Source organism: Punctularia strigosozonata, assembly GCF_000264995.1.
Source record: "Punctularia strigosozonata HHB-11173 SS5 unplaced genomic scaffold PUNSTscaffold_14, whole genome shotgun sequence".
Classification (NCBI taxonomy): Eukaryota; Fungi; Basidiomycota; class Agaricomycetes; order Corticiales; family Punctulariaceae; genus Punctularia; species Punctularia strigosozonata.
Window position 1 is genome coordinate 340,520 of NW_006767446.1, and position 16,251 is coordinate 356,770.

General features: G+C 55.1%; 3 protein-coding genes across 3 annotated transcripts; 1 reads left to right on the forward strand and 2 right to left on the reverse strand.

The window, feature by feature from the left end:
* Positions 1 to 3,413: 3,413 nt before the first annotated feature.
* PUNSTDRAFT_75174 (NAD(P)-binding protein) lies at positions 3,414 to 7,518 on the forward strand (the record flags this gene model as incomplete). Its single annotated transcript, XM_007387506.1, has 4 exons — positions 3,414 to 3,694; positions 3,754 to 4,132; positions 7,074 to 7,210; positions 7,272 to 7,518. The coding sequence occupies 4 exons, from the start codon at positions 3,414 to 3,416 to the stop codon at positions 7,516 to 7,518; spliced, it is 1,044 nt and encodes a 347-aa protein (XP_007387568.1).
* A 1,265-nt stretch (positions 7,519 to 8,783) lies between these two features.
* Positions 8,784 to 13,363, reverse strand: PUNSTDRAFT_146058 (uncharacterized protein). Its single transcript, XM_007387507.1, has 18 exons — positions 13,038 to 13,363; positions 12,609 to 12,952; positions 12,361 to 12,425; positions 12,232 to 12,312; positions 11,788 to 11,954; positions 11,614 to 11,727; positions 11,184 to 11,559; positions 10,827 to 11,122; positions 10,681 to 10,769; positions 10,569 to 10,629; positions 10,441 to 10,507; positions 10,251 to 10,385; positions 9,971 to 10,188; positions 9,840 to 9,915; positions 9,622 to 9,787; positions 9,368 to 9,568; positions 9,255 to 9,318; positions 8,784 to 9,199 (listed from the first exon to the last, which is right to left on the reverse strand). The coding sequence occupies exons 1-18, from the start codon at positions 13,156 to 13,158 to the stop codon at positions 8,871 to 8,873; spliced, it is 2,970 nt and encodes a 989-aa protein (XP_007387569.1). The 5' UTR covers positions 13,159 to 13,363; the 3' UTR covers positions 8,784 to 8,870.
* Positions 13,364 to 14,115: 752 nt separating this feature from the next.
* PUNSTDRAFT_137849 (uncharacterized protein) lies at positions 14,116 to 14,783 on the reverse strand (the record flags this gene model as incomplete). The annotated part of the gene is made up of 4 exons (XM_007387508.1): positions 14,116 to 14,338; positions 14,395 to 14,519; positions 14,569 to 14,613; positions 14,667 to 14,783. The coding sequence occupies 4 exons, from the start codon at positions 14,781 to 14,783 to the stop codon at positions 14,116 to 14,118; spliced, it is 510 nt and encodes a 169-aa protein (XP_007387570.1).
* Positions 14,784 to 16,251: the final 1,468 nt, after the last annotated feature.

Here is a 16,251-nt window from a genome sequence, read left to right on the forward strand (position 1 = left end):
TTCATCCCTCCGGACTCCCTCGTCAGTAGAGGTGGCCCACTAGGCAGCATCAGCACCCGCCCGCCCGCGTCCTGTAGGTGTTTACCGAAGTTCACTGACAACAACGCATCTCTACCAGCGAATCGTGGGTGAGCCTCTGGGCTCACCCTCGGATCGCGCCCAAGGACGGTCGGCCCCTGGGGGCCAACTGTCTTTCACCCAAACCCACGGGGAGATGTATTGTATATACGCAGAATACATTCTTTGCATCGCACGACGACCCAAGACTTCAGTCCGAGCACTGCGCCACGGGCACGTGATGATATCGCAGCAACCCGCTGCCTTCGGCGTCCGCCGACGCTCCAAGGTCGCCTTTCACACCGAGGATCATCCTCAAGAATCAAGATGTGCCCGCAGCGAAGTCTTCAAACGCCAGATTGCGCAGGATGATCTCCGGCGTCAACAGCGGCAACGACAAGAGTCCGCCGATCTCGCAGAAGAACGACGTCGAGCTCGAATACGATCTCCAGCAGATGGCCTGGCTGACGTAGCAGGCTCTTGCCGAGGGCCGAGCAACGTCGCAGTTGGGAGGAGCTCGCGTCGCCCCGAGAACGTTGGTTGCATGCGTATGCAGCAGCAGACCGAGATGTCGAAGCTCATCGAGACGTCTTCCATACCACCAGCGCGAGACTCGCAGTCTGAGCGCAAGCCACGCGGGAGCATGTCGTCAACTTGGGCGTGCACGATGGCAATCCTGATCCATACTTTGCCCCAGCTCACCCTTCTCCGCTTGCCATACCCACCGAAGTTCCTCGCGCCGCTGTCGATGTCGACGGCAAGGGCAAAGAGAAGGAGGGAAGGAGCTGACAGCCGCCACTTCTTCCGACACACTTCAAGTTTGTCAGGCAGCACAGATCTGTCCTTAATGCCACGGCTGCGGCTTTACCTCTACCGACCACGCAACATATCACTTTCGATTCCGCAGTGCGGAGGCGGGAGATATGGGGGAGCATATGGCGAACCAGGGCTGCCATTGACGTCGGTCGGTGTGTTATGACACGGTGCTCAACGTTACTTCCGCCTTCACGAAGCAGGATCGGGCAGTAGGTCCGACTGTTGTGCCGATACCGGATTGCTGTAAGTTACGCGCATCTCTCGATGCTCTTCTATTAGCACAATATGTGATGAGATATAAAACACAATAACGTCGATGTCACTTGTGTGTCGTCACCCAATTGTCAACCTTGATCCCGTTTCGCTAACCGTAACATCTGCACGAAGGTGAGAGGAGGACCCGTAGGTCTGCTGACGGCTATTATGCTCTCGCAAGACGGACTGCCTATGTGCATCATCGAGAAGAAGAGCAATGAGTCGGCCGGGACCGAGGGGCGCGGGCGTCCAGGTTCGTTTCTGAAAACACGCACAGCGTCTTTGCGGTCTACTGATGAGATTTATTTCAGCCCGAAGTCAAGGTTACAGTCGTCCATCGGTGCCCTGGGGGGGGCTCCAGAGGTTGTACCGCCCCCTGATGAAGATGCACCCGTACCGCCCCAGCGAGGGCGGAGCTCCGAGGGATGGTTGCAACCCCATCGCGCCAGCAGAGCCTATCGCGGCGTGCCCTCTCACCGGCATCTCGGGGATTTGTGTAGACGATGCTTGTCCTCCGCCAGGACAAGTCACAGGATGGTCAACAAGGTTTAAGAAGGAAGGGCTTCATGGCTGGAGGCATGTACTCGATCGATGAAGTCTGTGTGAATATGCCATTGACGTCGCCTCCCTTTCTCGGATGCCGCACGTATGTATTTCCCTGCTGGAGCACAGGCGGAATCAAACGCACGGACGGAAACCTCATGCGGACTTCACTTTCCGTCGGTAGTGAATCGTAAAATTCAGATCAATGTCATCGCCTGCTCGTGCAACCATGTCGCTGGATATCGACACGCAGTTGGAGGGTGGTTACTCGTGATTTAAACGTCGATTCCTGATGCGCTTCAGTCTTGCGCTACAGTTTGATACATCGAACTTGGGGATGCCATGCTTCCATTTATTACATAATATGCCGCGTTCAAGGATTTTGTGTAAGCCAGAGCTCCTACAACGACCGGAGACATCCGAGACAGTACGTACGGGCTTCACTACCGGAGACGTCCCAGGACCATAGAGCTTGCCGATCGGTGCCATGATATCGTGCAACAAGTGGCGTGAAGGATACACACGAAACGAGGTCAAGAAGGATGTGATGAACTTCGGATCTCAAGTTCGCGGCCTTTCGTCGCGTTCTAGTGATGTTTATCCGATCGTTTCCCCATCCCTCCTGCATCCTTCTTATACTCAAGCCTTTGAGGGATGCGGCGATGACAAAGACGATGGGAATCGTGTTTCGGCGTCTTACTCATCGCAAGTCATCGACGACGTCGTGCATCGGCGTGTTGACAACTCATGGCTCTCCGCCATCCGGGACGCGGCATTGACATTTGCGCTGTCGGTCGCGCGAGCCTCGAGCTGAATGCGCTGAAGATAAACCTGAAATTCTCAAACGATCCTTCAAACGAGCCAGACGCAGACTCGCGTCAAGCCTCCCTTTTTTGGTGGCGGTCAAAGTGAGTTCACGTTCACTATCCACGCATTGCATAGGCTCTAACAAAGCCACTGATTCGGCATTATATAGTAAAGGGACGCCCGGCTCCTTCATAGCAAGGGCGTATCGGCTTAACGACTTGGATGCCCGGCAAGAGCAATGGACGCTTTATCGATGTTGAGCAGCACATGATGATGATCTGTTGGTGTCGTCCGTGGCGATCGCTCCAGGACCATGCGCAGATTCGTGCCGAACGTGAGGATCCGTAGATTTTTCTACGCCAGATCGAACAGTTCAGCCTGACCGAGGTGAACGAGCTCCCTGAGGCATTGGCCCAGTTTTCTGGTCAAAGCAGACAACGAAGATGAAAAATTACCTCGATAGTCAACGGCACATTGGAATGAGTGCCATTGAAGCGTTGAAAATGTTTTAGCAGAGCAGCGCGATCCTAGTATTCAAGACGTACGTCGGTCGAAGGTCAACAAGACCTTTAGAAGAGCCCGGTCGCGTTAGATACCGTCGAATACGAAGGAGCCAAACTTCGTCGAGCGTCGAGAGGAGAAATACGAGGAGATTGACGCCGACTGCAAAGCGCACCCACGTGGCGTCCACGAGGACAATATCCTGTTTCTTTTCCCTTGACCTCCGCCTTAATCGGTACGATGATCACCCGGCCTCTCGAGCTTCTGCTATGCTCTCACCCGCCTCGATGACCAAGATGATGATGACATATGTCGACTGTCTCTTACTCATCGTCACCGGCTTCCAGCGACAAGCTGATCCATATAGCGTCTCAAGTCGCCATGGAATCCTCGACTTGTACCCACATCTCCCCCAGGATCTCGTCTAGCGAACGATGTCTCTGCCGACCACCACGCGCGAGTACCGCCTGCCCGAGTACAAGGGCCCCTCGAGTCTCGTCCTGAAGGAGGCGAACGTCGCGCCTCCGAAGTCTCACGAGGTCCTCGTCAAGATCAAGGCCGTCTCGCTGCAATACCGCGACCTCATCGTCTCGAAGGGCCAGTACCCGCTCGGCGTGAAGGAGAACGTCGTGCCCGGGTCCGACTGCGCGGGCGAGATCATCGCCGTCGGCGACAGCGTCACCGCGTGGAAGAAGGGCGACCGCGTCATGCCGAAGTACGTCTCTTCCCTGTTCTTTCTCGCTCCGATGCGCACGCGTTGACGCGGACGCAAAGCTTCTCCATCGACCACCTCTTCGGCCTCGCCCCGACGCCCGAATCCAAAGCGACGGGCCTCGGCGCCCCCATCGACGGCGTCCTGACCGAGTACCGCGTCTTCCCCGCCTACTCCCTCATCCGCGTCCCGCCCAACCTCTCGTACGAGGAAGCGTCCTGCCTCCCCTGCGCCGGGCTCACCGCCTACAACGCGCTCTTCGGGCCCTCGCCGCTCCGCGCCGGCGACTCCGTCCTCGTGCAGGGCACCGGCGGCGTGTCCGTCTTCGGCCTCCAGATCGCGCGCGCCGCGGGCGCGACGGTGATCGCCACCAGCTCGTCGGACGATAAACTCGTCAAGGCGAAGCAGCTCGGCGCGACGCACGTGATCAACTACAAGAAGGTGCGCGTCCCCGGCGTATATATGCGCGGGTTTCTGACTGCAGGCGCCGTCAGATACCTGACTGGGAGGAAGAGGTGTTGAAGCTCACCAACGGCGAGGGCGTCGACCACGTCGTCGAGGTCGGCGGTGCTGGCACCCTTCCCAAATCCCTCAAGTCGGTGAAGATGGGCGGCACGGTCTCCGTCATCGGGTACTTACCCCGCACGTATCTGTTTGTGAAGACGCGGATGACTGACCCGCCTCTTTCAACACAGCTTCGTCGCCGGCGCGGGCGGAGACCTCTCCTCGCTCCCGCTCGACCTCATCCAGAAGGCGATCAACGTCCGCGGCATCCTCATCGGCAGCGTCGAGCAGTTCCAGCAGTTCGCGCGCCTCGTCGAGGCGAACGACCTCCACCCGGCGGTGGACAAGGTGTTCGCGTTTGAGCAGGCGAAGGAGGCGTACGAGTACCTCGAGAGCCAGAAACACGTCGGCAAGGTCGTCATCAAGGTCGCCAAGGATTGAGATCGCTGTGCTGAGCAAAAAGGGAGAAAAAAAGGGTGGGGAATGAAGAGAAGATTGTAGCATTATCAAAACCACTGTATCATTACGAAAATCGCATCAAGTTCAACGGGATGTGGCCGATTGCCATTCTTCTCCGTAAGGATACAGGAGTCATGTGGAGCTTGAACGCGTTTTGAGAGACGACCGGCGGGTTGTTGGTGGGATATATAATATCGTACGTGAGAATCGTCCATTTCATGATGCACTTGTGCACAATACAGACGTTCTGTTTCCCAATAATTATTGAGATCCGGTATCGAGATCCGGGCCATGAGCTAGGGAGTTTGCGGGTGGGAAGTATTGGGTTTTCCAATAATTATTGGAACAGAACGTCTCTGATGTCGAGGTGGACGAGAGGATGTGGAAAACACGCGGCTCTGAAGGCACGATGGCCCGACCCGCGGTCACGACGTAACCGTTGTCAGTTGCCACAGCTCGTTCGCATATCGAGGGGAGAGTTTGCGGATGTAGAACTGCGAAGCTTGGATGGTCATTGAACGAAGATGGAGAGCAGCTGGTCGATTCGAACCGCTGTGCAGAGTCTCCGACCCCACACGGATGCCGATGAGAAGATGACGAATGGTAGAGATGCGCATGCCCCGCACCTCTCCGGAAGCGCGCCAGCTGCGGAGACGGCGTTCATCATGAAGGAGGCGTGTGTGCCCCACAGGAGCGCATCTACTTCTTCTCGGAGTTTCTATGCTGATCTGTTGACAGTAAGCGGATCCAACAAGAAATGCTGATTTCGTGAAGGTAGGATGTTCATTCCTAGAGAGATCTAACACCGATATCCCTCATGTGGCGACACAAAGCAGTCTGCATCGTGGACGACGGGCTCATAGAACGAACGCATTCTACAATGCTCAACTGTTTTGAGGAGGTATCACAAAACGTCCAAGGTTTTTCATACATCAGTCTGACTGGCTTCGATACCGTTGAGTTCATACTCACCCGTGAAGTCGTGACGTCGACAAGTATAAACGTCGACAGACTGGTACATGTCATTTCTTTTCCATACGGAGATAACCCTCCTGCTGCGAGACCATACAACAGATGCTCTCGTAGGAGAATGCGGGAGCCAGCGCACACAATTTGCAAAGCGAATGGTCAACGAGAAGGGTCCTTGAGAGCAGCTTCAGCTACAAGAGTATTATCAAGAGTTACTAAGAGTAAGCGGCGAAGCTCGGTTGCAGCTATGGTATTGAGCTTGAAAAGATGATGACTTCATGAGATATAAGCAGCGCTGCAAGCTGATTCATCGTATGAAAGGGTGGAGGAGGATTGTCAAGAGGAGACGCCGCGTCGTGCCGAGAATACATGCAGAAGGAGAATGCCGCGGGCAATGGGTAAAGCGCATCCCGAAGCTCGGCCGTGGCACGGCTTGCCCACTTCGCAAGTTGTAGTCCCTCCGCCAGTAAACGACCTGCGCTCATCTTTCTCATCTCTGCAGTGCTCGCGACGGATGACGAATACCACAAAACTCAGCTGTTCTGACGTCTTGTTTCATAGAGATGTTCACCAGGACTCGCAGTACTATATAACCAGGCGGATTCCACCCTCCATGAACCATCCAAACAATCCACCGTACCACAGCTCAAGCAATCCTCTAAGCTAGCGATGTCTTTGCCCACTGTTACCCGCGAATACCGTCTTCCATCGAACAACGGGCCGTCCAGTCTAGTGCTGCAGCAGGCCAGCGTCGCCCCTCCCAAGTCGCACGAGGTTCTCGTTAAGATCAAGGCCGTTTCTCTCCAATACCGCGATCTCGTCGTGTCGGATGGCACGTACCCTATGGAATTTGTACAGAACGTTGTGCCCGCCTCCGACTGCGCTGGCGAGATCATCGCCGTCGGAGACAGCGTCACCGGCTGGAAGACCGGCGACCGCGTCATGTCCAAGTAAGCTCCATCACCATCTTCTCGCCCATTGGTAGCGAAGATGGCTCATTGTGTTTGGCAGCTTTTCCATCGGACACATCTACGGCATCGCGCCCACCCCCGAAGCCAAGAACGCCAGCCTCGGCGCGCCCATCGACGGCGTGTTGACAGAGTACCGCGTCTTCCCGTACTACGCGCTCGTCCGCGTTCCGCCCAATCTCACGTACGAGGAGGCCTCCTGCCTCCCCTGCGCCGGTCTCACCGCCTACAACGCCCTTACCGGTCTGGCCCCCGTCCGCGCCGGCGACTCTGTCCTCGTGCTCGGCACCGGCGGCGTGTCTATCTTCGCGCTGCAGATCGCGCGCGCCTCCGGCGCGATGGTCATCGCCACCAGCTCATCGGACGACAAGCTCGAGCAAGCGAAGCAGCTCGGCGCGACGCACGTTATTAACTACAAGAAGGTGATGTCGCTGACAGTTGTCGCTCTTGCATATTGCTGACGGATGATCCTTTCTACTCAGGTACCGAACTGGGAAGACGAGGTGTTGAGGATCACGAACGGCGAAGGCGTCGACTACGTGGTCGAGGTCGGCGGTGTCGGCACTCTCCCCAAGTCCGTCAAGGCGGTCAAGATGGGTGGGGTCGTCTCACTCATTGGGTACGCTGCACTTTGTATCTCCGCCTCCCCTGGGGTTGCACGCTGATACATCGTCGAGCAGGTTCGTTACCAGTTCCGGCGACGTCTCCTCTCTCCCTATCAATGTCATCACTAAGGCATTCATGCTCCGCGGCATCCTCATCGGCAGCGTGGAACAGTTCCAGCAATTCGTGCGTCTCGTCGAGGCGAACGACCTCCACCCGGTCATCAACAAGGTGTTCGACTTCGAGCACGCGAGAGAGGCTTATGAGTACCTCAAGAGCCAGCAGCACGTCGGCAAGGTTGTCATCAAGGTGGCCAAGGATTAAAATGTAGACGTAAGAGAATATAGGACGGAACTGTACTAGCATGCTTCTGATGAATAATGAGGTGTTCATCATGCGCGAACTTTGTAGAGAGCTAGGGTTCGCAGCTTCTCTTCTGCTATACCTCGAAGTCATTGCAAGGCTAGATCTGCACACATGTCGTTGCTTACACTATCTAGGATGACGACAAGAAGAGTGTCGCAGCAACCTTGAGAAGCCACTTCGTGTTCAAAATCTGCATCCGCGCACATTCAGCAGGACAGAGAGAAAGAGGCCGGGTCCGTCTCAGACTTCTAAGAATTTCCAAACGGGGATAACCTGAGCTCCTGATGCGACGCCTCTACAAAGATGCTGGTGTGCCCAAGCATCCAACTCTCGCAATAAGCTTTCGTATATGTTGATCATCCGCAACTATGTTATACCGACGGAAATCACCATTTGGAGATCTAACCTTGAAACTCAATATATTCGAGTTTCAGATACAACAACACGGTGAGTGGAATAGAAGATATCAAGAGAAAAGTGCAAGCGCCCCGGTAATGAGCACGCAAAGCCCGTCGACGAGGAACATATCGAGAGACTTCGAGGAACATGAATAGCGAGCCATCCGGTTCCTTGATGAATCGGGAATGGAAAACGATGAGCCTTGAACTGCAATGTTAGTGTCAGATGCTACCTCCCTTAAGTTACTTCACCTTCTTCAACAGTTTTGATGTTTCGTCCGTGCCCTATGCTTATGCTTTCCACCCTTGTTGCTCGTCAAGGATGACAGAGACGACGCCGACTGGCTGTTCTGGGCAGCGCAACGCGTCATCAGGATCCGCACTCGTATATCAATGGAAAGACTAAAGCTGTTCTGCCGTCTGACCAGGAACCTTTGAACTGCCGGTGATGTCCCTCCCCACGATTACCCGTCCTAATGGCCTATGCCATCTCGCTCTGAAGGGTACGAACGTTTACCCTCCGAAGAGCTCCAAGGCCATCTCCCTTCAGTATCGCGACCTCCTCGTACTGCCTCGACAGTCAGAAGCATATCGGCAAGAACTGAAGACGAGAAGGGATTACAATATCATGATTGTGTACTGTACGACACTGCGCAAATGATTGAGTGTCATGCATCAAGGCGACCGTAAATATGCATGGAACATCGGAGAAAATTGAACCACAATCATCTGCGCAGCTCGGTCGAGGTGACTGGTAATGGAGGGTAAAGTGCAAGTAAATTGCGACATCCGCCTGCTGTTGCTTAGCAAATTTACACGGACCATGTCATGTTTGAATCATTAGCATCGTCAAAGGTATACGGTTATACGTTGCGAGCAACATCGGAGAGCTAGAGAAACTGCGCAATAACATTACTGCGGGGACAGAATCTCTTTGGAGACCAATATACGGTTTGCCAACGAAGATACGTTCGCATCGGCGACGATGACCTCGGGCGCGTACTCGACATCAAACGCCTGCTTGATCGCCGAGGAAATCCGTTTCGCCTGCCGTTCAGACCAAAAGCGGAAGTCGTCCTGATCCCGCACCTCTTGATCGGAGTCGGCGGTGTCTTCTTGTCGACTTTCTCCAGTCTTGCAAGAGAGTGGTATCAGGGACGGGTCCGAGTCCAAGCAGAGTGTCACGATGCGCATGAGGCAGCTCCGGACGTTCTGAAAGTCGAGGACCTTTGGTGCGTCGACTATAGCAACGGAATCAGGTTAAAGTATCCAAAATGACAGTAAGAAGCGGCGCACCATATACTTCGAATGGACCGTCTATGCTCATGACATTGTATTTGCCGTCGTGGTGGTATCGCATCTGATACAGTGTGACCAATGTGACTACGCGGCAAAGGAGCCCATCCTACCTCGTATTGTCCGACCTGCCACGGCAGCGCCCCTCCCTTGAAGACGACGTAACCTTTCTCCGTCTCCTTATTAGGCGATGTGGATCCTGAGCGCCGGTGGGGGCCAATAAACACGTCCCCGTCCCATTCCTCGTCGTGCACAGGAACCCACATCCCGAGAGACGACGTTTTCGTGACGAGTTTCGATTGGTTGGCTCCCACCTTCCGCAAATATCAGGCTAACGGGCTTGGGCAGCAGAAGTCTGGAAACATACGCGATAGATGCCTATCCAGTCTCGGCGAGAATGTGTAACAGGAGCTTCCCATTTGACCTTGATCGGTTCCCCCAGATGGAAGCGCAGACGATTGTCGGGGCTCGACGGCACGATGGATACCTTGTACTTGTTGCGATCGTGCGCAGCCAGATCCCGAGAAACACGTCTGGAGACGTTTTGCTTAGTAGGTGAACTCGAAAGGAAAGCAGGATATGTACGTGATGACCAGCCGCTCTCTCGATTGCTGTAGCAAGATTTTCGTATCCTGCATTACCTCCGAGATCCTGGGCCTCGCTGTGCGTGTGAAGATAAGCCATCGTAAGTGACGATGTAACGACTGGGCACGAACACTTGGCAAGGAACTCCTCAAGCACCTCGGCAGTTTCCTCGTAAACCTTGTCGAACGTCCCCTTGACCTCCTTAGCCACACGGCGAATCTCAGGGCCATGCTTGCCAGCCCTGGAGTCGAGCAAACGTGCAGCGTTCCGCGACGCAACGTTCCGGATAACCTTGGCGAATCCAGCCTCGGGCCTTAGGCTATCGCCGTAGAGCTTGCGCATGTGCGGGCTGTGTGCGTCATCGTCAATAATCGGAGGGAACAGGCAGGTCAACCTGGCTAAAACTCGTACTTTTCGACACAACGGAGGAACCACCAATGCGATAGCGTGCGAACGACGGCCAGAGCGAAGACAACTTTGCTGCCACTGATCAAAGCCAGCCCGTAAAAAGCTGCGCCGCTCAGGATTTCAGGGTTGTTGAGGTAGCTGTCTCATGCAATTAGTAAGCCCACGATGAGCGAACGATTGAGGACACCCTTACCGGTAAATGCCCGTGTATTCGAGCTGGGAAGGGAAGTCCTCGATGAAGAAATCGCCGAAGAACCATCCTATAAGCGGTTTTGGTTGGTGAGAATGGCCGGCACTCCTATATGCGAGCAATGCACTCACCGAATACGCCAAGCACTTCGTAAGATTCTCGGAGGGCCCAAATGTTGAGTCCAATCAGGAGCTGAACAGCTTCGTCAGCTAACATTTGTAAGGGGATCCATGGTGGACGTACGGCACCCATAGTATGCCTGAGCAGCTCATCGCCGACAGTCCAGTCGACTGGAATAGCGTACGTCCTCCACGCAAGGCCAGCAAACGACACTATCCATAGTTCTCATCAACTTTCATCTACCCATCTACCGACGCGAGAGCACGTACCGTACGTCATGCAGCAGCTCAGGTTGTAGATCGATTTCCAGTTGGTAAACGCTTCCTGGATAGCGCCGAGCCCGCCGTCCCCAGAAGGGTAGTGGTAATGCTTAAGGTAATGCCGCACGAGGAATTTGCTTTGCGACTGGGCGCGAAGCAGAAGGCCGAGACCAAACGAGTGGAAGAGCGTCCAGATGAGGGCATAGACGGCATTCAGCACCAAGACGCTCTTTCCTGTGAGTGGAGAGGTTAGGACAGAGCCCAACGCGTAAGCGATGATCAACAGGAGCTTGAAGTCCGATGCTCTGTAGAGCCGCTTCTCGTCAGTCACACGTCCCGAATCCGAGTGTCATCGGAAGGACCCACCGCAGGAGGTCGAAGTTATGCAAGAATATCGTGTCCTTCCGGAAGTACCGGTTGAGCAGGTCGTGTTGCGACAGCGGCGGGGACCGAGGTCTGCTGGACGCAACGACCCTGTGCTGTTGCGGTACCCTGCGAATGGCGACGTGCTGATCCTCATACTCCGTCTCCGTCTCAGTCTCGAGCTCCGTCTCTGTCGCGGTTTCGCCTTCAGTCTGGGAGGGTGTAGTGGCGTCCGAGAGCCCGCGCGACGATTGAGCGCTGACGGCAATCGGAGACGCGCGCGACGACTCGGAAACGCTGTCGCTGCGCCGGGAGGAAACAGTGACGAGCGGGATGCGCTGTGCAATCGGCTTTTTCTGACCGTACGTGCGCTCGATGTCTTATAACGTATGGCATTAGCCGGAGTGCACTGGACAGCCACAAGCACACGTACGAGGATTCTCGAAGAAGACGAGGAAGCCGAACTGGGCGGCGTGAGCGAGCAGACTGACGAAAAGCACGGGGTAGCTCCCGACGATGAGGGAGAGGCCGTAATATCCCGCATAGCCTGTTCAAGATAGACGTGAGCTTCGCACGCGTCGATGAGGAAGGATTAGAAAGGGCTTGCCGACGGAATACATCGGGTGCGGGGCGAGCTCGAACACGCCGTCGAATGTCAAGCCACCACGCTGGAAGAACACGTCACCCCAGTACCAGCCATAGTCCTTGACGACGTGATGCGCTTCGGTTTTGACCCACAGGTTGAACGCGATCAGCGCGAAGCCGCCGATCCATCTGCGAGTACCCCCATAAGCACGCATATATTGGGGAATGGTGAGTGAGGATCGTCCGCCTGAGGCTGACGGGCATACGGGCATAGTTCATGCCGACGGGGTTGTTTGTCGCACCACGTTGTCCTCTAGCGCGTCTCGGATCTGCTCTCGCAACATCCTTTCAGCGTGTTGGGCGTCACAGGCACCAGCACCGCGTGCAGCGAGCTTGTTGATACGCGCACAGTGCATTGGGGCATGCGATCCCATTGCATTGATGTCGATATAGTTTGAACGCTCACCTCATGATGTGCACCCCGATCGAGAGACCGTTCGGAACGCGGAAGCAGGCGAAGGCGAACATGCAGTAGGCAACGAAGTCACTGAAGGACAAGATGAGCCTTGGTACCAGGGATGAGGAAAGACCGTACTTGAGGAGGATAATGTCTACCATTTGGCGGAACAAGAGCCATGTGTTGTACTCGAGAGGAAGTTCCTGATAAGATAAGAAACACAGATTAGCACCCAATATTAGCCCTCGGGAGGTGAGAAGAAAGTCGCCGAGCAGGTGATCTATGACTGTATGCGCAGCGTGTGCGCATATATGCGTCGAAGCGTGACGCCAGCGCCACATCGAGATCTGCCAGAAGAATCGCAATGATCAGGGCACGCGACTTACATCGAAGGAGTAGTCCCCGCCCATCTTGCCCTGTAGCTGCTTGCGGATCCACGCCCTGACCTCAGGGCGACGCTTCTCGTCCAGCCATCCCCTCCTTTGCACCTCCTTCACGATCCACTTGCGCTTGCTCTGCTTGGTGAGCACCCATCCGAGTCCGGCGTCATACGCAGCGCGCCAGAACGCAAAGTATACGAGGAAGAACGGCTTGCGCACGGAGGTCGGCAGCCAGAAGAAGAGCGCGATCTGCGACCCGAGCAGGAAGAGGTTGAGCAGGTCTAGGTGCGACTTCGGGTACGCCGGGTGGAAGAGCGTGAGCACGTCGTGCGTCGTTGGGACGCGAAACACTTTGGTACAAACGAGCGGATCAGTGCAAAGCTCTCAGAGAAAGAGAGAGGGATCGGCGGATTGATGCCAGCGATGATAGCTCACCTTCGCCGCCAGGGGTCTTGCCCCAGACAACTTGCTGCTGCTCCCTTTTGTGTTTCGCGCCGGCGCCGTCGTCGGCGTCGAGCAGCTCGGCCGCGGAGGGCGTTTTGGGCGAGGGGGGCATCGTCGACGGTGCCAGCTGTGAAGAAGGTGCGGGCCGAGGAAGATATCCTCGCTGGCCTCGAGCTCGCCGTCACTTTCAGGACGTAATTCGCTACATAATGGCCTGTGAAATTCGGTTTGGCCAATCAGAAACTGCATGTACAGCCAGGCGCGGGTTTAGTCAAGTTAATGACGTTCCCACGACGCTACAGTATCGAATGGACAGCACGATCTCTTTGCAATACTTATGTACTTACTCTACGGATGAACATGCGTCGAAGGAATATACACGAAATATAAATCTCCATTGCGGCGAGTTTATCGAAGCTTACGATTTTCAGGATGTGTTATTTCAGCTTCCCTGAGCATTTTTCTCCTTGAGGAAGCGAGTCGCACCAGCGCGGCCCGTTCAGCGAGCCTCCAGGCCTTTGACTGCGCCTGTTACTGCGTCGAAGTGCAAATTGGAGAAGACCGTGTGGGCCTATCATCCAGCTCGCTGAAACCTTCGACGTGAAATGTCGCGCGAGCCAACAGAAGCTCGTGAGTATAATTCCTTACAATAAATGGAATTTCACAACCCTGCTCTCGCAACTAATCCAAGGCGGGACGACCTGCGTAAACGTACCCTTGAATATCGCATTCGACGCCGCAACAGCCTGCGTTGCGTTAGTAAGCCCTAAGCTTGGGAGAGACATACGAGCGTTGTCACTCATACCTGGCGATATGCATATAGATATGGGTGGCAGTTGCGCGCAACGCGTACACATGCGCCGTGCTTATCGCAACGATCTACACGAGGCAACGGCGGCGTGATTTCGTCGGAGAAGTCCACCAGAGTGTATGGTCGTGGGACGCTACCGGGACGTATGGGCTCAGGCCGAGTGCCGGCAGAGAGCTTGGAAACGCTCAGTGGCACAGATTGGCAGTGAATGGTTTTCTCCATGTCGTTGTCCCATGTTCATACCTGCGACGCTCAATGTCACAATGTGGCAGTGAGTGATCTGATATGTCCTTGAGTTCGGTCAATGATACTCAGCGTCTGGATGGATATGTGTTCACCGAAGAAAACTGTCTCCGGCACGAACGCCTGCAAGCCAGTCACGGTCATCGATTGCACGGTGACGTCCACGAACGAATCGTCCTGTTTGATCTGACCCGTGGCGTTCGTACTTCGCAGAGATAACATGTGTAGTCCGGTGGCCCTGACATCGGTCACTGAACTGATGCATCACACACAATAAGAGTTCGCTGGGCTCACTTGCCTGAGATGAGGTCGAAGGTATGTCGCAGGGACAGCGTCCAGTGAAGAATCTCGAGAGCGCCGTAAGGGTCCTGCGCAAAACTGCCACCTGCTTGGTTGAAGTCCGTGTGGGACTCAGAAATCTGGAATAAAGCAAGGAAAGAACGTCGGAGAACATGGAGATGTGCTCACAACGTCCCAGCAACCCCATAGAAGTGCGGATTGCCGTGGTCGCGCCTGTGCATCGACTTCAGATATGCGATCCGAGCTCCTGTGCGTGCACGCCTCACCGAAGACCAAACGTCTCGAGCACCAAACAACGGCACGACGTTGGTAAACGCATAGGCGAACGTCGCGTCCGACACCGCTGTAGCCTGCGTTGAGTTCCGCTCCTTGAGGAGAACCATGCGAGCGCACCGGCGCGTGGACAGAGTACTTGCAAGCTCTATATAGACGACGATGGATACGGATAGACAGCCATCCGCACGATCGCACGATCCACGCGGACCACCGGCGCTGAGATAGATGCCGGGTAAGGTCGTTCATCGCGTATAGCCAAAAAGCCAAAAACAAAAGTGCGGAAGGCAGTAAGGCCGAACTGGTAGCGAGGACGGACCGAGTGTTAATGGCGTGGACGAGGCCTGCAATGATACCACAATACTCACAGACACGAGCTAGCAGGATGACTGGATTCGTGGTCATAGACAGGCTCGGCTGCCAAAAATCCTTGCGCGCATGGCGATGTGCTCGCTTTTGTACAGTGCCTGACACAACGGGTAAAAAAAACGTCATGATGCGACGAGAACGATTTATAGTCGACATACCTATACCGGAGATAACTCACGCTGACGTCTCATTCGTCTCGAAGGCTACGATTCCTCGAACACTTCGGGAATCAGCTTGATATATGTTAGACGTCCTCGTATCATCGCATCGTTTTTTTGTTTTGTTTTGTTTTCGGGCACAGACTTGCGGAATGCGTCTCGCAGTATATCGTGCCCGGAGGTCAGCCGCTCCTAGCGGCGCGAGAAACCCCTAGAAGCAATCGATGCCACTGGCCTTCCGTGGACAGCATTACGCAAACGCCGTTGATTCTCAAGGAGCGTGGGGGGTCATACGACAGCGACAGAGTATATGCGATACGAGCGCGAGGGACCCAAGTTGCCGGGGAGACGAGGTGCTTGTGCAGCGCTCGACCACGGGGGCTATGCAAGCAGTATCGACGGGCGTGCGTAGCAGGAAAGGATACGGCGTCGCTCACCCGCAAAACAAAAAAAAAACCGGTTCCGCATTCCGAGCCACCCCCCTTCCCCCCCTGCGAATTCGTCGCTGTGTATGTATGAGGGGGACAGAGCCGTCATAGCGTCGTGAACGAGGGAAAGTGCCGTGTTGAGATCTTCTACATCGTTTGCCTCCATGAGACGGTCCAGGAGCGAATTTGCCACCATACCGGCCGTTGCGTGTCGTTCGATATCTTCCCGTGGAATCATTGCCATGACCTGATGCCCTATTACAATCGCCTCTTCAAGATCGCGCGGGTCGCCGTTTCGCACAAACCTTCCGCGCAAAGCGTATATCAGCCTATTGCTCGCATAGCGGCGAGGATTGCCGTGGGGAAGTGCGCATCGAAAGGATTCCCGGCTGAGCTGGACAGATTCATCAAGCATGCGTCCGGAGTCTGAAGACTCGACCATGGATGCTCGGAGACGGAGCATGATGGCGATCGTTCCCAAAATATCGGCCCTGTCGTTTCCCCGAATGCAATCTTCCTCTAACGCGTGCCGGCCTATGGCGAGCGCATGTTCGTAATCCTCGGTAGCCCCAGAAAGCTCGAATTTCGTCCGGAGCGAAGACATTGTCTATGCAGCAAGAACC

Excerpts from the sequence above, each read along its gene's own strand:
- PUNSTDRAFT_146058 (XM_007387507.1), bottom strand. The coding sequence starts at position 13,158 with ATGCCCCCCTCGCCCAAAACGCCCTCCGCGGCCGAGCTGCTCGACGCC. Across the intron at positions 12,426-12,608 it reads GCGGGGACTACTCCTTCGAT|GAACTTCCTCTCGAGTACAA; the intron begins GTAAGTCGCGTG and ends TTATCTTATCAG. Across the intron at positions 9,916-9,970 it reads TGAGGAGTTCCTTGCCAAGT|CGAGGCCCAGGATCTCGGAG; the intron begins GTTCGTGCCCAG and ends TCACACGCACAG.